At 33.2% G+C, this 21,018-nt stretch overlaps 2 protein-coding genes across 3 annotated transcripts; both read left to right on the top strand.

Annotated features, from left to right (window-relative positions):
- The first annotated feature begins 363 nt into the window (after positions 1-363).
- On the top strand, positions 364-7,171 carry LOC126689020 (lipoamide acyltransferase component of branched-chain alpha-keto acid dehydrogenase complex, mitochondrial). 2 transcript variants are annotated; one of them, XM_050383993.1, is made up of 8 exons: positions 364-686; positions 1,242-1,391; positions 2,003-2,128; positions 2,446-2,843; positions 3,289-3,536; positions 4,409-4,497; positions 5,293-5,520; positions 6,531-7,171. In XM_050383993.1, the coding sequence occupies exons 1-8, from the start codon at positions 525-527 to the stop codon at positions 6,642-6,644; spliced, it is 1,515 nt and encodes a 504-aa protein (XP_050239950.1). In that variant the 5' UTR covers positions 364-524; the 3' UTR covers positions 6,645-7,171. The 2 variants fall into 2 exon arrangements, with proteins under 2 accessions (XP_050239950.1, XP_050239951.1); XM_050383994.1 differs by lacking the exon at positions 364-686 and adding an exon at positions 937-1,082.
- A 4,472-nt stretch (positions 7,172-11,643) lies between these two features.
- LOC126689019 (protein GAMETE EXPRESSED 2) lies at positions 11,644-19,502 on the top strand. Its single transcript, XM_050383992.1, has 14 exons — positions 11,644-11,981; positions 12,242-12,448; positions 12,546-12,631; positions 12,707-12,848; positions 13,153-13,461; positions 13,730-13,854; positions 14,387-14,604; positions 14,706-14,933; positions 15,188-15,417; positions 16,251-16,489; positions 17,389-17,545; positions 18,161-18,324; positions 18,632-18,726; positions 19,277-19,502. Exons 1-14 carry the CDS (start codon positions 11,678-11,680, stop codon positions 19,407-19,409), a joined length of 2,637 nt encoding a protein of 878 aa, XP_050239949.1. The 5' UTR covers positions 11,644-11,677; the 3' UTR covers positions 19,410-19,502.
- Positions 19,503-21,018: the final 1,516 nt, after the last annotated feature.

Raw genomic sequence — 21,018 nt, 5'->3', positions numbered from 1 at the left:
ACGGTAGAGACTAAATTGATACATTATTAAAAAATTAGGGACTAAATTGACACAATTAAAAGGTTAAAGATCAAATTAAAATATGATATAAAAAATAATAATCAAATATGTAATTTATCCTTAATATATGTCTCAAGGACATACATTAATCGGGCGAGGCATTCCGTCAAATTTTTTGATCAATTAATGCACCGATTCCCACGTGGTAAGATTAATATTATTCTTTAATCTTTAAAATAAAATTACTGATTGCTAGTTGTTACTCCTCCCAATGCAAACGCTGAGAGACAAACAAGAAAAATGTAGAGCTGGACTTCATTAGACTAGGATAGGATCATAGGATTAGGACCTATCCATCTTCCTTTTTTTATTTTTTTTTTATTTTTTTAGGACCATTCTATCTTTATCTTAGTAGTTATTAGTGTTTAGTTTCAACAAGAAACTAGAGAGAGATAAAGACAAAGAGGTTTACTTATATTACAGTAATTGGTAAGGAGTTTAAACACTCATCAAAGTCTCAGAAAATGATGATTGGTCGGAGGATTTTGATTTTGCAGAAGAGGTCTTTCAGCTCCGTTCGGCGGATCCTATGTCCGTACACCTCCCAAACTCCGAACCCGAATCCATCCCCAGCCCAAGCCTCGGCGTCGTTTCGGTCCGCTGGTAGTCATAGTAGTATTCTTCATGTGAGTCCCCTGCTCTTCTTGTATTTTGTTTATCTCGGTGCGTCGTCGTTTTTAGCTTAATGATCAAGCCACATCGTTATTTATTTATTTATTTATTATAGTTTTCATATAGAGTTAAATTAACATTTCTATAATTACCGTGAAACATTTATCAATAAGTCTAGTTTGTCACACCTAACTGAGCTTGGTATATGTAGGAAAATTTGAGGATGAACTAGTTCTTCATTGACTTTATTGGACCCTTTCTCAATACCATAAAGTGATCATGACCATTTTATGATTGGCACAACATTTCTTTGATGAATTATAATTGAATAGCTCCATAAATACAAATGGGCTAAGCATTCTAATTTGTCGAGTCGATTACCATCCAAATGACTGATGACCAATCCATGGGTCAGTCCTATGATTGGTCTGGTTTACTTGGTGTTTTGTAGTGGGCATGTGTTCATTTGTTGTCATCAATTCTATTGATCTTGTCAATACGACTTTCTTGCTTTAAAAGCATAATAATGTAGAACTTGCTTGTAAATACAGATCTTTTCCATTTTGTAGTTCAATGCTCCATATATTGCTGTGAATAGAAGTTTCTTTTCAAGTCATGCTGTAGCAGATCTTCCAGTGGGTGGGATAGTTGATGTACCGTTAGCACAAACTGGTGAGGGCATTGCTGAATGTGAACTTCTTAAATGGTTTGTGCAGGAGGTGAGTGAACGAAGCTAATTGTTTGTGTTTATGTCTTTACATTTATTAGCTTCTACCTCTTCTTCACCTTTCTTTTTTTTTTGCTAAGTCTTTATATTTATTTCTTGATGTCAGCTCAATGATTGGTTGTAATTGTCAATAGCTGATGGCTTTTTCATTGTATTCCTTGTCAAAATTATTGATGCTCTCTTCCCTCATTTTCAAATTCTCAGTAGTATATTTGTGTATTTCAGGATGCTTATAGATGTAAAGTTTTTTGTTGTTTTTGGTTTGAGTTTTGTTTGCCAAGATTTGTCTTTGGTCTATCAAACATGTATTATCAAGAATACTATCTATTATCAGACATTGGTTTTGGCTTAAGCTTTAGCATTGATTTTGATATGCTTTGGTTTGAACCTTTTTTTTACCATGGTTTCCTGGATAATTTATGGCTTCTTTCTCCTGAATTATGAAGTTCCTCATGTTCTGCACTGTTAACGAAATGGGATAGACTCGTAGACCAATGCAAATCAACTGTTTTCGGGCTGTTTATCTATACATATTCCATTATACCCTGACTTTTGTTTTGATTAAGCCGGTGGGAATAATTGTTAATCTGATTACTCTGACAGGGGGATCAAATTGAAGAGTTTCAACCAATTTGTGAAGTTCAAAGTGACAAAGCAACCATAGAAATAACAAGTCGTTACAAAGGGAAAGTTGCTCAAATTCTCTACGTTCCTGGTGACATTGTAAAGGTGAGAATACTCAAATCACTTTAGAAAAGTGAGCATGTTTTATTCTCAACTATACGTGACTTATGATTCACCATTATGATTGTCAAGTATGTACTGAGTGGCTGTTAGAGACAGCATAGGGAAGTTGGCATCATTCAAAAACTATGTTTTTTATTTTTGGTTTCTTTTAAGAATATTAAGTAGGCCTACTTAAGTTTTAGAAATATCAAGGGCTAAAAAAGTATAGGATTTATCAGAACCTGGATCAGCTTTGTCTTTCATCTACTTTGATTTCATACTAAAATACAATTTAAGCTTTTATGCTACGCAAATTGCAGGTTGGAGAAACTCTTTTAAAGATTGTTGTTGAGGAAGCACAGGTTTCGACCCATGTTTCAGAAAACCCAACTCCAACACAAGAGGGTCTAAAAAATATAAAGCCTTGCGATTCAGAGCTAACTAAAAATGACATATGCGAAGTCCTATCCACACCTGCTGTCCGGAACCTTGCAAAGCAACATGGTGTAGATCTAAACGATGTCAAGGGAACTGGTAAAGATGGCAGGATATTAAAAGAAGATGTCCTCCAATATGCTTTCCAGAAAGGAAGCATTAAAGATCCATCTGCCTCCTTGACTTCTGCTTCAAGAAGGCAGTTTCTTGGAGGAGAAGAGGATAATCCACATCCTTCAGGTGAAGTTCTATGGAGCTATGAAGATAAGACAGTTCCGCTGAGGTAAACTTGGATAAAAAGATGAACCTAGACACCCTCTTCTATTTTTTATCTTTTTTTAATGGAATTCTCTGCCATATAATTCATGAGATGGACAAAACCAAGATGAACTTGACAGTTTCAATACTATAGAGTTGCCATTGACCATGATGTTGCTGAGCTTTTTCCATTAAGCCAATACTTTGGATGGTGTGGCCTGTGCCCGTGGTTTCATTGGCTTCATAAAAATTATTTCCATGCAAATGCAAGATTAAAGTGACTTATCTAATATAAGATTTGACTCAGTAGCAATATTATTGTGCCCACAAATCCTTCTAGCTTGTTTTTTGATGATACGTTCTTTATTTATTTATGTACCATAATGAATTCATGTAAAATATTTAATAAGTGGTCTAAATATGACAGAGTTAGAGTTTTAGGCAAGTTACTTACATTTTTGGTCTTTCAGGGGTTTCCAGCGAAAAATGGTAAAATCAATGTCCATGGCTGCAAAAGTCCCACATTTTCATTATGTAGACGAGATAAATTGTGATGCATTGGTGGAACTTAAATCATCATTTCAAAGTACTAATTCCGATCCAGATGTTAAGCACACTTTCCTTCCAACACTGATAAAGTCGCTTTCAATGGCATTGAGCAAGTATCCCTTAATGAATAGTTGCTTCAATGATGAGTTACTTGAAGTCATCCTTAAAGGTAGTAGACTTCCTATTTTAACTGTTTTTGATAAGCCAATATGCTTATTAAGTTAATAAAAATGGACTTCTATATGCATCACATGATTCACATCATCTGCCATTTGTGCTGATTTGATCTGTTTTTATCAGTGAGTAAATGCCATTTTATTTGTCGCTTCATATTCTCGGTCGTTATGGTATTTGATCAGAGTGTTATGTCACAAGATTTTGTGGATGTAGGATATCCTAACAGACCGGTAGACTTGAACCTTGTTCCTATGTGACCCAATCAATTTGATCAGGCACTTGTCATCTATTTTCATTGTTTTATCCTTTGACATGCATATATGTGTTTTGTGAATTGAGACATTTATGTGTAATTAAGTTTGTTTATCTTTGTGGCTAAAACTGTGGATATAGAATATATAATAAAGTAGGGGTGTCAGATTAGGCAATAAATTAGAGATGTTATAATTCTCTAACTTATTAGCAAATTTTCCAAACCTATTTGAATGTCTAAATTGGTGACTGACATGGACATGGGAAAGTGAAAATGTGTTCAGAATGCCATTCACGAACAAGAGTACTACATTTATAGTTAATATTTCTAGGGACTCTCCTTGATTGCTAAAAAACAAATTGAAATGATTTAGTTTCAAAGGGTATATATGAACATGTCTAGAGGTTATACAAATGAGTTTCATTCAAAAAATTAGTTGATTTGGCAGGTTAGGATCTTTGTGGAAGTGTAGTTTTTATAGTTGTAAGCAACTAATTGGTTTCTGGGGCTGTGTTAATTATTGTCAGGCTGCCATGATCTCATAAGTTTTTGTCTATTATATTGGCCTTTTTCATGTTTAATACAATTTTTGGACTTATTGATTATTATAGGTTCTCACAATATTGGAATTGCAATGGCTACTTCATCTGGTCTAGTTGTACCAAACATAAAGAATGTTCAGTCACTTTCAATCTTGGAGGTCAGTAATATGGATTCTTAATTTGATACATACATATACATACTATTCTACATCATGGAAGTGTGAAGTTGATTTCTTCCAGCACTCGTCTGTTTCTCCAAGATGCACAAAAAAAAAGTTTTTTTTTTGGGAAGAGGCATTTATCAAATTCCCTTTTCAATATAACCTCTTTATCTTGCATTTTTTCTATTTCTTCCACGATCACATCTTTTCAGTTTTCCTCTATATATATATTCATATATGATAGAAATTTTGATCATTTTGTATTTATCAGTTGGATCAATTGATTGCTTTCCCAGCTATATGGGGCTGGGTTGTACACCTGCCTCTTGTTTGAACATATAATCTCTTTGCCTCCCCACCCTGTACTCGTAGTAATTTGCCTCATTGTTTGAATTCATGGGCAACCAATCAATTGATGATGTGCCGCATCTAGGGCTTTAACTTACATGATGTGTTGCAAAAGGCAACAAAGGCAATTTGCTTCGCAGTTGCTTTGGCTGCCATGTCAAGCACTGCCGTTCTACTGCTGCTAGGACAGTTACTTGCTTTGACTAAATGATTTTCTAGTTTGAAACTTTGAATATTATAATATACTAGAACATTGCAATAGGTTGTATTTGATCTGTAAATGTAGTGCTTCAGCCCTATGATGAATATAAGTGTAGATGACAATGACTTAGTGCCCACAATCTTTATCTTTTCACAACAAATTGTTTTCTCATGCTTGATAACTTCTTGATGTGCATATTTCCAAATGTTCTTTTTAGTGATAAAGTTTGTTTTTGCATTTAGATAACAAAGGAACTGTCAAGGTTACAACAATTGGCATTGGATAACAAGCTTAATCCTGCGGATATATGTGGTGGAACAATAACATTAAGCAATATTGGAGCAATTGGTGGAAAGTTTGGTTCACCCCTCCTCAACTTGCCTGAAGTTTCCATTATTGCAATTGGACGAATTCAGAAAGTTCCTCAATTTACAGTTGATGGAAATATTTATCCTGCATCAATCATGACCGTAAGCAATGATATATTTATCTTGGTATCATATCTCTAATGTTATCATAATACTATAAGAATAGAACCACACCAAAGAAAAAAGCAGAAACTTTTCTCCAAACACATCTAATTATAAAACACAACATAAATACCTCATGGTTCAATTGAATGCTTTGGTCATTTTGCTGAAAGGGAAGGAATAGTCTTGGATAGGGAGGGGCCATGGCAGTCAATATGTCCCCACTTATACTTTTTCAGCAGAATGACTAAAATGCTAGTTTGTTCTTGCAGTGATGTTTTAAGTGTTTGATTTGATGTTTTTGGAAGAAGTTGCTTTAAGGATCCTTTCCCTAACGAGGATGCTACTGCAAATTAAGCTAGTGTACTTTCTTAACTGTCAGTCTTGCTAGTGGTCAGGCATTGGAATAGACCTCTCTCTCTCTCTCTCTCTCATGTGTGATTTTGTGTCTGCAGATACATATGTGACACACCTATTCCTAAATACTTTAAACCATCTGCTTAATAATAGAAGAAGATTTAGCTATATGATAGTACATAGGGGATCGCGATACCTTCTTGTCGTATGTTATGACTTGGTTTTGTGAATTTGAGTTAATTATTATTATAGTGAATTTTGGTCGTTGAATGTGGGCACTGGCATTGTAAATATAAGTTTTTGATAGAATACAAGGCCAGCACTCAACATTCACTGACAAAAATTTGTCATGATTATTTAGATAAGCTGTGTGATTTGAAAAAAACGTGTTACTACTTACCTAAAAAGAAAGACAAGACCGATATTATTCAGTTTTTGAACCTACCGGAATGCTAAATAATATGTAATTCAATATCTAGTATGTATATATTGATGATACAAATAACCAAAAGAGAGATTTGATATAATATGCATCCTTTTCCTTCTCAGGTTTAGCGACTGTTACTTGGTTCTTCATATGCAATGACTAAAGAGCCATCTGGTGATTAGATGAAATTAATCTATCAAATCTGACATGGTATTTTCCTTCTCAGGTTAATATAGGCGCCGATCATAGAGTTTTGGATGGGGCAACTGTTGCAAGATTCTGCGGTGAATGGAAACAATTTATTGAAAAGCCGGAACTGTTGATGTTGCATATGAAATGAGAGATCTTTAAAAATGTCCAGAATAGAAGATGATCTGTCTTGATTGTTTGTCGAGAGGATAAGGGCAAAATGTACAGTGATCTGCACAAATCTATTGCTATGGCATTTGTTGCTAAAGGAGGTAAGCTGGGATTTGGCTGTGCTAACATTGTTGCTGGTTCTAGCTGATGTTTGTATCTGAAACGAAGAAAGCAGCCAAGCAATTTGTTCAACACACACTGTTTCAGTCCTATTGCATCAATAATGCTTGATCATTTAGGTGATGAGATTCCAGATTTTGACCATGCCTTTATCTTTAGCTCTCAGATGCATGTTACTGTGTCTAAGTGAAGAGCTTGTGACATAATACTGGCTATTGCTAGCAAAAATAAATAATGATAATATAGGACTAGGGTTATAGTTTCTCTGGTAGTTAAATGTGTTACATTACCAAATAGATCTGAATCATATCTTCATTTCAAGCCACGATATCAATTGGTATCTCTTTCTCAAAATTAATTTAATAAAGTTCAGAAACCTTGTTTTAATTTCTTCTTGTACCGAGAGTCCACAACAGTCTCATCAAACCCAAAGTTGAGAATGTGAAATTTTTTTGGGGTACGTGGGGTTTGGATTTTAGATTTCTAAACTCAAACCTGCGAAATATTGCTTGGAATGTGGGTACTGATCATCGCACTAATCCAAGATCGAAATTTTCAGCATCTCTAGCAAAATATTGCTTGGTATGTTAGTGAGCTGAATTTTCAGCATCTCTAGCAAAAACGAGTGCGCCATTTTGTTGTTTTGCTGTTTAGGCAGCTTTAAATTTTGAAGGTTTTATGTGAGGCATTGTAGTAGGCCAAGACGCAAGACCACATCTGCTTCAATGTCGTTTTGTACGACTAGCCGTTTAATATTTTTCGATCCAATCAACAAGTCCTTTGTGGGGCCAAAGGGCATGCATGATCTTAATTGTCATTCTAAGACATTTAAAAAGAAATTGTTTTAAATTTAATGCATTCTACAGGTTTAGGTCACTTTTACATTATAACCTTTAAAACTTGCAAATTTCATAATTTGAATAATGAGTGGTAATAATTATGCACCGTATGTACGGAGCTTTTCTAATTGGGCTTTCAACTCTTCAAGCTCTTCCCTTATACTCTCAGTTTTTCCATTGATACCATATGCCATGTGATTTCATTGCTCAATCAACTCTTCAATCTCTTCCCCTAGACTCTTAGTCTTTCCATTGATACCATATGCCATGTGGTGTCATTGCTTAATTGGTACATAGGCAATGAGACTAACGGTAGTTAACTAAAGTGCATTTGAAATTTTAAGAACCAAAAGTGCTTACTTTGTAAATAGAAAGCAAAGAATAACCCCCCACTCTTCTTCAATTTTTATTTGTCTCTAATACAAGCTTCAGATTCAAAAAATCAAAGTTAGGGAACAAATGCGTATCTTCACATTTCTTCCTTTCTCAATTTCTTTATGGGAAATTTTGAAGAACAAGATCTATACTATACAATAATTTTTTCAGTTATTTTTTTTTTCATATCATAAATAAAATCTCCACTCTTCATATTATATTTTTCATATACAATAATTAATTACTTCAACTATTGCTAGTTTTGTTACTATATGTCTATTACTCATCACATTTAACTCTCAATTAATTCTTATTTTGCCTTACTTTTGTACTCCATTTGAGCAAGCACGTGATCATCTTAAACTCATTTTTACCAACTAACAAGCAAGATTTTCAGACCCGGACCGTTCATTGAACCGTCAAAGGGAGAGGTTCAAGGTTTTTGAGGTCGAACCGGAGTCGAACCGTGATGACATTATAATTAATTTAATAATTAATTAAAACCTAAATATAGATTTTAAATTTATAAAACTAGCAAAATTGACAATATATCTATATATGTGTGGGAAATTTAATGATTTTCAAGCATATATTTAATAATTAAATAAGAAACTTAATAAAATAAAATAATAACCATGAAAACATTAAAATTTATGATTAATTTTTGAAGTAAAGTTGAATATCTTTGAAGGATTTTAATTGTAATTTTTTTTATTCCTTGTTTGAGATGGATAATTTAATTAAGTAGAATAAAATTGTGTTAAGTTGTTTTTTTATAAATTAAAAAAAAAATTGCTAAGGGGTTGGACCACACGGTTCTCACCGGTTCGTGCGGTCCAACCCCGGTTTTAGCGGTTCACGGAATTAACAAAAAATCCGGTTCTTTATGCTTAAAAAACCAGTTTTCTTCCCGGTTCCCGGTTTTCACGGTCCGACCTCCCGTTCTGGTCCGGTTCTGAAAACTATGCTAACAAGTACCATTGGCTTTATTTTACATTTGTTTATTCATCTATTTTCTTATTTTTATTTGCTTTGTATTTAGTGGAAAAACTTTAATTTTTGTTTTGTTTTTTTTGTTTTGTTTTGTAATAAGGATTGCTTTAAATTTTTTTGAAACTATGTATTTATTTTGGCATAATTAAGATGCTCTTCTTAATATTAATTGTTAATTTGTCACACATATTTGATTTTATTAGTTTTGAAATATTATTCCCTTTTGGTTATCAGTTTTGCTTCTTAGAAAAGAATAAAATAATAAAATTAGCACAAGCTTTATCTATTCTAATTAATTTTTTTTACGTTCTATTTCCCCATAGTGGAAGTAATTTTTCCCGTGGAATCAATAAAAAATATAATCCTCCTACAAAATAAAAGAACCTCTAATCACGCATGTGAGTACGTGTTTAGAGGCTAGTTTATATTATTATTTAAGAGACTTCTCATGTTTGGACTGGGAAAGCCCCTTAAATAGTCGTGTTTTTTTTTTTTTTTTCCCTCTCACCCTAAATCCTAATTAGTGTGTGTATATATATATATATATATATATATTTAATATAGTCTACAAGTAAAATAAGTAACAGGAAATAATATCCTACACGGAAGCATGAAAAATCAAAGAATTCAATTCATGATCTTTTGGCATCTAACCGTACGTTACTGACCCATAAGAAAGTGAAGAACCATTCTATCTATTTGTACGACACTAATCACACACGTTGTCTGCATAATCTTTTTATCTCGCGCACGGGTTCTTTCTACTGCTGTAACACGGTTTAATATTCATCCACTCGTAGATTATAGGTTTTTTTTTTTTTTTTTTTTTTTTTTTTTTTTTTCTTTTTTTTTTTTGTCGTGTGTCGCAATCGCAAAGTTAGAAATAACCGCTCCTAACTGCAACTAACCGCCTAGAGAACCCAACAACAATGCGCTTCATGGAACTGCACGTTACAAAATTTAGTCATTCTTTGAACTCTCACTTTGTCTCTCAATTATGGCTTTCCAAATGTACTTGCGTTTTGTCATTTCAGTTCTGGCTTTATTTTTTATCACAGTCTCTGGTTCTCACCTTGCAACTTCAGGTACTTATTCATAACTTTTTTTTTTCTTTCTTCATTTCTTTTCTCTTTCTTTTTCTTGTAACCGTTTTGGTTTCATTTGTGGCCTGCAGATAAAGCATCACTGCCTAAATTTGCTTTCAGTTGGTTGGATGATAAAGACGCTTTCAGGGCTGGTGATACCGCAACAATAAAGATCATAGTACTGGAACATGCTGACAAGATTGACAAAAATGCTTTTAATCCCACTCTCACTGTGAATGGAAAGACGGGGAATAGTTCTTTTGTATCTGGGGTTGTTTCGGATTTCGGGGGTGGTTTTAATGATTGGAGAATTTACTTCACTCCTATCACTGCTGGTTTATTCAATGTGTTTATTGAAGAGGTCCATTATGAAGTGCTGGATTCATCCATGCATTTCCAAGTTGAACCAGGTTTTTATTTATTTATTATTATTATTTGTAGTCAGTCTTGAGAGTTGAATTGTTATTTGTTAATGTTAATTCTACTGTCTCTGAGTCTGTGTTTGTTCCTTTTCTTGAATTGCTTGATGCTAAATACTTAATCCTGTATGAAATACATAGCATGGATAGTTCTTTCAGAAATGTTGTAATGTAGGGCAATGAGGATCACTCAGTGCCTGGTGCACTATTCATATAAATGTTTATCAGTATTGCTATGTATTAATTAGTAAACTCATGTTATTCCGGGTGGTGTCCAAGTGCCTAAACCAATTTTCTCTTGTCTAATTGAAGGCCAAATGCACTTATCTGTATGCGTCGCTTCATGGATGAATCTCGTTAATGAGTTTGAAGCAGGGACAAAAGCAATAGTTCTAATACTTCCAAAAGATGCATTTGGGAATAATATCTCTTCCACCAGTGAAGAGCCAAATTCACATAATTTTACTATGTCAGCACTTTATGCAAATGGTTCCATTGCAAGTGTCCCCAACATCACCTTCATGGGTTGGAATGAATTTGGTTATATCGTCATTGAGTTTGTTGCAGTGCAAGCTGGAGACCTATTATTGCGTGTAGAAGGTGACAACGAAACTCTAAATGGCTCTCCACTTCCATTTAAGGTGAACCCAGGTGAAGTATTGTTGCTTTAGTTATAAGCTTGTAAGTTTTGTTGGGAGGCACCAATTGTACATGTAGGACTTCGGATTTTTCCTTCGTTACTAATTATTCTTGTAGTTCTTTGCATTTCAAGTCCATGGTGCTGCTGAAACCATGTATTCTTCATTTCAAGGTTGATTGTTATGAGAATTTTGGATTCCCATTCTTCTTCTCTGTTCAATAGAAATGCTACTTTCATAAATTTTGAGATACTTGTCAAATGGAATACTCTTTTAGCAGGGAAGTAAGGTTTCCGAAGATATGGACATTCCATAACCTGAAGAAAATGTCCCTTATTGATACTGGTGGCTTATATCAGTGTGTTCCTGATGTAAAAAACCAAAAATAGCTCTAAAACCAATAATGCAAGTCTTGTTAATTCATATAAATTTACCAAGAAATTTGACTCTAAATTTTAAGATTTATTTTGTGTGTCATTATTTTTCATTCTACTAATATATTTTGCACTGGCTTTTACTAGGACCTCTAGAGATTTCCAATTGCATGGCCAAATGGAACTTTGAGCCAAATGGGTGGCAATTATACTCTAAGATGGAAATATTTATACACCAGATGGATCAATATGGAAACCTTGTTCCAGGATTGTATGAATTTGATGCTGAAGTTTTTGAAAAAGAGACTAATTTGTCTATACCAGTTGCAGATTTGCACTTTGAAGAAGTCATGGCAGGAATTCAGTTGTTTTCTTTTAGCAATTCTGAACCAGGGAACTTTTCGCTCACAGTATATGATAGCAAGCATAACAAAAGCATTTCCAATATGCCATATGCTTATACTGTCTTTGTAGGTGTGTGTTATCTACTAGCTAAATTTTTTTATTGAAAATATTTAGGCGTCAGTGATTGTCACTTCTTTTATTTTATTACCATGATATGATCTTGTGAGTTGTTTTGGCCCTCTCCATTCTTGCTTCCTCTTTTTCTTTGGTGGGGCCTTGAATCATAGTGGTGGTCCTGGTGGAGATGTTTGTTATGCTTTCCTATGTCTATAAATGTCATTCTTTTGTTAATCAAGTGCTGTTGCCATTGTATGTTTGAAAATGAATAGGTTACAGCGATGGGTTGAAAAGTGTTGTCAATGGTTCTGGTTTAAACAATTCGGTTGCTGGGAAAATGGCAGAGTTCTCAGTTTATTTGAACGATTTTTATCAATATCCCTCTCCAGTTGAAGTAGAAAGGCTTCAAGTACAGATTGTAAGGCAAATTGATTCCTATTATGTATTGCCAAGCATATCACCTCTGCATATCATCAATGGTATATGCTATTCAGAAACGTCTTAGGTGTTTGCTTCTTTTTTATTTTTAAATGATATTCTATTAATTTTACAAATATTTGCGCATCATTGAGTTAGGCAGTGAACCCACTAGAACATTAAGATATGGTGCGACCAGCCAGATTGAAATTGCTCCTTCACCATCTGTGGACCTGAGTAACACTGTAAGAATTATAATCTTATATTTCTTTTAAGCAGCTGTACTTAAATATTCTGATATATACTGTTTCTGGATTTAGTCTGTTGGGAGCTCAAAAGTTCGGGCCAGTTCCTTTAATGTGGCTTATACACCTGATAAGAGTGGGATTTATGAAATTCGTGTATTTTGTGGAAATGTTCTACTGAATGGTGGTCATTCAATCACCAAGGAAGTAATACCAGGTACCATTATTCAGATAATATAATATTTTCCCAGTTGTGCTCTCTCTCTCTCTCTCTCTCATTAAATCCAAAATGTATCTCATTATTAGTGTCTCATTAAATCCCAAGTATTTCTATTTGTACCAACACATTAAAATCATACAGTGTTAAGTGTTTGAAGCAACTACTTTCTTTAACCTGAGAAGGATAAAAAAGGTTTGTTACATAACTTATTATTTCTCTTGTTGCAAATGATCAATGCATGTACTTGTGTAATCTTTTAGTTTTCCAGTTCATTTTTGATTAATGGGCTCCTCATCTGCAGGGGAAGTTAATGTGTCGCTCTCAGGAGTTCTGAGATACGCTCCCAAGGTGCCAAAGCAAATAAAGAATGAAGTGGTAGTGCAGCTCATGGATTCATTTCATAACCCTGTTTTGTCAGAACAATCAAGGCTGAAATTAGAGATTGCTTCTGTCAACAATTCTGGTTTCTCAACTGGGATGTTTGTGGATAACAATGATGGAACATACACTGTAAATTATCTGGCTAAGGATGTTGGAACTTATGAGATGTGTGCTTCTTTTGATGGAAATCGTTTTCTACCCTGTCCCTTTGGGGTCAATATATACAGTAGTAAGCGAAATAGTAGTACAGAACATATCTTAACAGTAAATTCAATATATCCCCTTAATGTGAACACACGCATGCAAACACACACATATTATGATTTATGTTCTAGTGGTATCTGGGGTATATAAATAAGAATGGGATTTATGGTCTGTGTACTTAATTTGAGTCTTTAGTTTAATAGTTAATAGAGATACACATTTGCACCTTTGCAATTGATAAATACACAGATACAGTTCTTTCTTTTCTACTTTTAAGATCATGTCTTTTGCAGGTGAATATTTTCCCATGGCCTACAATGATACAATACCTGTTTGGGAGGATGAGTCCATTGCTTTTGATGCCTTAGCAAATGACTACTTTGCTGGCCACAATGCAAGTATTTTTCAATACACAAAAGTAAGATAAAGAGCTGAAGCAGTTTTTTCCTTTTAGTTACAACCTCCTCACCACCTCTCAATTCTCTGAAGGGTATTTATAATGATCTTAATGGTAGCAAGCCTATTAGGGTACCAAACAGACTCACCTGCCTTCCTGGACTTGAATTTTCTTTGGTCTTTCTTCTTCATCAATAGAATCTTTTGATCACTTTATAGTGGCATAGTTAATACTTCAGTTGCATTATAAAAAAGCAGAAATTGATCACTTTATAGTGGCATAGTTAATACTTCAGTTGCATTATAAAAAAGCAGAATCCTCTGACTGTATATGGAACTTATTATTCTAAGAGGGCTTTGTGCATAGTGCAGACATATGTGTGATGATGAATCCTGTATGTTGATAGTTGATGGCATCAATGCTATGAGTTCAATATCCCTTATTCAATGTTATGTTGATAGTTGATTATAATGATCAAGCATATATATATATATATTCTATAGAAGAATTTTTTTGGAAAGCTGATCTACTTCTGTATGATATATTTGGTCAGCCAGCTCATGGTTCACTCCTACAGTATGGAAGGCTTCTTAGATACACTCCTTACAAAGATTATTATGGGAATGATTCTTTTTCTTATACTATGTCTGATATAAATGGAAATCTTGCTATTGCTGCTGTAAACATTTCTGTTCTTAGTATCCCACCCCAGTTTGTTTCCTCTCCAAGCCTACTACAAGCAACTGAAGATGTATTAAGTCCCAGGTTTGGGTAAGGAGCTTTTTGTCCTGTATACTTTTATTGATATGTTTGTTATTGTAAAATTTATTTTGGTCAATTATGTCCCACATTTTTTTTCTTGCTCTTTGTAGGGGTTTCTCTGGGTTTGAGATAAGATATTCAGATCAGATGGAGAACATCTCTGTTAATCTCAGTGCACAATCTGGGATTATCTTTTTGTCTCCAATGCTGATGCAATTTTGGCAGCCAATGTGGAGTGGACTCTCTGTAAATAGAGGGGGTGAAGAAGCGAAGGACTTGATTTTAGAAGGTTCTTTGGAAGTAATCAATTCTGCACTTCAGGCAATTCAGTATCTTGGGTATTTTTATTTTTCACTTTAATATTCTTTTGGTTAGTTGAAAATTTTGCTTTCAGCTTTTCATAGTTTTTTTTGGGTATTCATGATGCACTTATTTATTTATTTATTTTGCATATTTGACCTTTGTAGAAATTCAGGTCGTTTGGATATGCAAATTCATGAATACATTACCACTTGCAAAATCTCTTTCTTCTGTGTGTGCTCAACAATCGCATTAGTAACCTGAATATTTTTTCTCATTTATCTCTAATCAGAAATCAGAACTTCAGTGGAAATGATACGATTCGAGTGTCTACTAGGAACAAGAATGGAAAAAATGATTTGGATGTTCCAGTTTTTGTGGAGCCTATTAACGATCCTCCATTTATTCATGTTCCTGAAATTATTATCCTGAAGGGTAATGAAGATGAGACACTGATTTATAACAGAGAACATGACAAATTTGAGTTCTATATTGGGGATCCAGATCTTCTTAACTTCCCTGGTATGGTTTAAATTGTGATTGTTAAGTATGATATGAGATATCAAACTTGTACCATATCTAAAAGCGTCATACTACAAAAGTCAGAATATTATTACTATATGCCACAGTGATTGTAGTGCTAGCATAATAGTTTATATTTTAGATGTTTAGTTATGAGATATTGGTTTCAGATGGTCATCTTATTATATATTGGTGCGTTTGGAAAGATAATTTTCATAGAATTCAAATTAAAAGATATTGAGTGAAAAAAAGAGCTCTTAAAGGAGCTAATTCAAGCTTAAATCTCTTCATTTTAGACGAATAATCTAACATATAATTCTTGCCTTAACATGAGGAATTTGCATGAATAAGATGGCAGATCATTAAATATGGTTGCATATTTTGGCTATTGATAAATTTGTCTAGGGCATTAATAGAAAGTTTCTTTAGGGGCTTTCTCCCATAACCTAAACAACACACAACCTAAGTCTTAGATTTTTTTCTTCTTCTGTCATGTTCAAGATAGGTGTGAATTATGTAAACGACAATGTTTTCCTTCAAACCAATTTGGAGGAATCTCCTCCAGCCACTATGTGGTGATTTATAAGATTATTTATGTGTATTATTTAATATAATCACATGACTCATTAAAAAGTTATGTGACTAAAAGTACACATTGATGGTCTTTTTAAATGCCACATATTGGGTTTCTAAACCGGTTTGGAAGTAAGTTTTTTCATTATGTAAAACTTTGAACTTATCCGTTATTTTTTTAATGGAATTTTTTGCCATAAATTTTTAGTGGACTGTGGACTTCTAATAGCTTGACATTGTGCTGACGGTTTATGTTTCAGGTGGTGAGATGAACTTTATTGTCACATTTTCTGTGGAAGTTAGTGATGGATTTTTGGTCACTAGTTTACCAGCTGAGCTCATCGATACAACTGAACTGAAGCTAAAGAACATTTATCTTTGGCAACCTCTTCAGACGTATGTCACTATCTCAAAACATTTTACAGTCAAAGCTAATGGTATTAGATTCCGGGGCACAGTGAATGACTGCAACAATATTTTGAAACAGCTGTTTTATCACGTGAGTGAGCTTCTTGTTCTTGGGAGTTGGAAGTATTGTGCTCCTTCTAGTAGTAAATGTTACTGGAAGATAAAGCAGAAGTTTATCCAATTTTCCTTTTTGTTCGATCAAATAAGCATTTTAGCCTCAACAAACACCCCCTTCTGGAACGGGCAGTGTTTATTACACAACATGTGTGCATCCACGCATTGCCCAAAATGAACTAAATTGTGACTTAAAGTCATGAGTTCAGTTCATTTTGGCAGTGTGTGGGTCCACACGTGTTTAACAGGTTTTTCCCTTATGGAAATTCCAATATCAATAAAAACAACTACTACTACTATAATAATCACACCCTCAAAGAGAGTATATTTTAATTTCAACCCTCTGGATCAGTGATGTGGGTGCTGCCTTTTCCCCTCGCTTGTAAAAGTGCTTGAAATAACCAAACATAATTTACACGAGGAATTAGCTTTTTTTCAAACCATAACCATGAAGTAAAACATATTTCTTTGACACTTCAAGAGACCCTCTGTTTCCTTATGTTTCATAGTGCTAGCTCAAAAGGAGGGAAAGCTATTGCTTATTTGCATGTCAATAAGACCGCTTAGGCATGTTATAATCGATTAGAATTAAGCTTTAGGGGAACATGCTGATGTGTTGGATAGAAAGTAGTCATCTTTACAAGTCAATTATTCACATAGTATTTGTTAGTATAATGAAGCCCAGCTATAAGGTTTTGAAAATGATTAGCATCATAAAAGCATCAAGTTGTGTTGTAACCCTTCAAATTCAATGTATATCTTTCCATGTAGGTTCAAAGTACAAGTAGCTTTTAAAAATTTGTGAGAATAGTTGTATCGTATGTAGGAATAATATACTGCACCATAATGATCTGTAATTGAGTCTCTCTTGTATAGGGTGGAGGACATGGTGCTGTTTTAACACTGACATTAAATGATATGGGAAACTATGGGTGTTATCCAGATTGTTCTGAAAGGGTATCATTGCCATTATATACTGAGGCTGCTGTAAATCTAATAAGAAGAAGGCCAATGAGTTCATTGGTAGCTCATTGTAAGTTACAATCAACTTATCCCGAGTTATCATCGTTGTTTCTTTAAGATATCATTCTCTTAGGCCTTGTCTTTATTATCTTTTTGGGTAGTTGCTTCAGAGTTAGAATGTGGTAGAGCTGACCTGTCTGAGTTTAAAGTCACGGCTTTGTTACCTCTGCTTGTTTTTGTGTCTTTACATTGCTCAGCATCTGTCTTTCCTTTTAAGTTATGTTGATTTTATTTCCTTTGATTCTTATTTCCTAGTGTCTTTAATGAATTAATGTATTGGGAAAGGCATTTCCAACTCTTTGAATGACAGTTACTATTTTGACCAAATCAGCTAGAAAAACTTTATTACATTAGACTCTTAGAGATTCTTTTTGAAATTTGATTGATGCAAGACTAGCTTTTAATATCTTCCAAATTATCATTACCAAGCAAGCATTTACGTTTGGATATACAAAGATTCAGTTACCCTTGTAATTTATGAGGGCAGCACCAAATAAAACAGGACAAGTGCATGGTCTTTCAGATCATTCATTGTCACCTTAGTCATTAGTATGAAAGCAGCTGAGTCATATCTATATATATCTAACTGGTTGATAATCCCATATCTGTCTCTGTCGGGGTACAGCCCTAGGATCAGCTATAGTTGTGGAATCTTTCATGGTGTTCTCTCTTGGGGTGTTGCTTCTATTTTTTACATGCAAATGTGCAATTCTTCTTGTAAATGAAAGAAGCAGCCGACAGATGAAGACTTCTGAGCTATCTATTGTTCAAAGTTCCCATGAACAAACTGTAAGTATGCTTTATTTTTTTTCCTAGTTTTTTTTTTTCATAATAGAGCACATTTTGTTTCATAAATTGTTATTTTTTGTTGCGGAATATTATGAATGCTTCTTATGAGAGTATCTTTTGATAGGATCATATCAAAAGTTTAAATGGGAAAACACACACACACTCACTCACACAGAAGTAATGTTATGACAGACTTGCTAGTTGCTACAAAATAATATTTATGATAAATTAAATATCTCATATCATTGGGTCATAACTTGTACCGAAAGTCAATTATATTTGTCATATTTTGCTTATTTATGTGCAGCCAAGTACAACTCTATCTGAGGATGCAGTTTACTACACTGGGTGGTGTTCAAGTCCCTTCTTGCTTGGCAGCCAATTGTCCAACTTTCGCAAGCGGTAACTATTTCAAGTTTAAAAATGTGATTGCCATACCCATATGATTGATATTTTGGAAATAGGGGGAACAGAAAGGCTAGGCGAAATTTGATAAACTCTTCAAATTCATTATATGAACTTTCTGAGCAGGGAAACTGGTTATATTTCATTTTCAACAGTATTTAATTTTTTTTTTATTAGTGTTTTCAACAGTATTTAATCCTTTTGTAAAAATGAATATTGTGAAAGGAATTGTAAAGATTACGAAACATATTACTTCCAAGTCCTACACTGGAACTTTGAATAGATTTCCTTTTCTACTATGTCGTCCTTTCTCAGCCTTTTGGCTGAGATTAAGTATTGTCCAAAATAACCAACTGAATGAGATGTTAGGAACTTAGGATGAATGGATTGGATTGAAGGATGTTTCTGAGTTTATTCTTTTATTCAGCTTTGGTGGTAATATCTGTGTGCAAATGATGGATAGTTTTAGATGAATGTCTGTGAGTTTCTTCTTTTTCTTTATTTCAGCTTTATTAAAAAAACATTATTGCTGTGTGCAACTTTTCAGCTCCAGCCGTCTATTTGGGAAAGGAGAATCTAGCAACGCAGCATTTGGCTCTTCTAAATCGTTTGGGGATCAAAGTCAGCAGACTTCTTTCATGCCACTTGCCATTGAAAAGGGACAAAGTGAAACAGCTTGATATGTTGTAAAAATTTAAACTATGACTTTGTATAACCTTTTCAAATGACTTTGTATATTTCTTGTTTTTAATGTACTTTTCAATTTTCATTTATCTGCTCTTTGTTTATACATTGCTAGATTAAGCTTACTTACCGATTGTGTCAAGTCCCTGGAAGTTCTTAAAATGGAAAGAAAATGTTGTAATGAATGTGTTTCAAAGTTTCAAACAGCTTTGATTTATGTCATATGCCTATGACACAAGCTATACCCAAATGCTGATTGTGGCAGTTCCGGCTTGCATCCTCTGTACTTTGCAAACCCTCTTAATTATTTTCCATTCTTGCAAACCATAATGCTTTTAAGAAAATAAGGAATTTTAGGACTAAGAATGGGTTGTGTTTGCGTCCAAAAAATAATAATAATAAAAATAATACTAATAATTAAATAATTATTTAAGTTATTTAAGAATATTTTTAAATTAATATTAATCAAACAATAAGTTATTTTAAATGATGCATCTTATGAATGTTTTCATTTAAATTTTTAATAGTAAAAAGAACATCTTTGTTATTAACTAAAAAATTTACAAAGTGACATAATTGGTTAGTTTCACATCAATAACACAATAAACAAATTCTTAATTTTTTTTTCCAGTGATACTATAGTTAGTAAAAATTTTACTACATATAATTTTTACAAATCTATATATAATATCTAAAAACTAAGCTTAACATTTATTGTTACCATTTACTATGCTCCATTTTGGTCCAATTAGGCCAAATTCAGTCCACCTCCTTCCATTTGGTCCAATTTAGCCCATTCGGTCTACTTTGGTCTAATTGGACCTTAAGTTGATTATTTTTGTACGTTTCCTTTTCAATTTTGAGTTCGAGTTCATTCTTCCTTAATTTTTGGTCTAAAAAATACCAAAAATAAGCATTAGAAATTAGAGATAAAATGATAAATATTCAAAAGATTATCTTAAAATTCAAGTTTAAATTTTTTAATAATATATGCATTATACTTATATTTGGAAAGGAAGAAAAAAAAGGGTACAATTCTAAATCTATGTATATATATATATTAATAGACAAAGTTCAAAGAAAGTTCAATTAGAATTTGAAACTAGAATCTAATTTTGCACTATGTGTCTAAATTTATGTAAGGATTACATTATAGTTATCTACTTAAGTTTGTGCTATGTGTCTATTTAGTTTTTTAATCTTTGTGCCAAGTGAGTTAATAAGTGCAAAATACTAAGAATCTAATATTAATGAACTATATAAAAAAAAAAAACCAATCATATATACTCAATAAAATCACCACACAACAAAGATCACCACATGTTTTATCTTATTAAAAATTAGAGAAAAAAATTTATCAAAAGTAGTATTAAATTTAGGTAAGAATTTAAAATTTGACTAATTACGTTTACTTTTTAAAAAAAAATAATTTAACTAATAATTTATATTTTTATGATAAAATTATGCTTAATTTTAAATGTATTCATACGTATTTGTGTGTTTTAAAATAATTTGACTAATTGTTTATATTTTTATAATAAAAATTTTGTTTGATTTTAAATGTACTTATACGTTTGCCTAAGTTACATACTAGTTTATATAATA

The sequence above is a fragment of the Quercus robur genome, chromosome 6 (assembly GCF_932294415.1).
Source record: "Quercus robur chromosome 6, dhQueRobu3.1, whole genome shotgun sequence".
Lineage (NCBI taxonomy): Eukaryota > Viridiplantae > Streptophyta > Magnoliopsida > Fagales > Fagaceae > Quercus > Quercus robur.
Note: the sequence above shows the minus strand (reverse complement) of the source record. Positions and strands in the feature narration are given on the sequence as shown.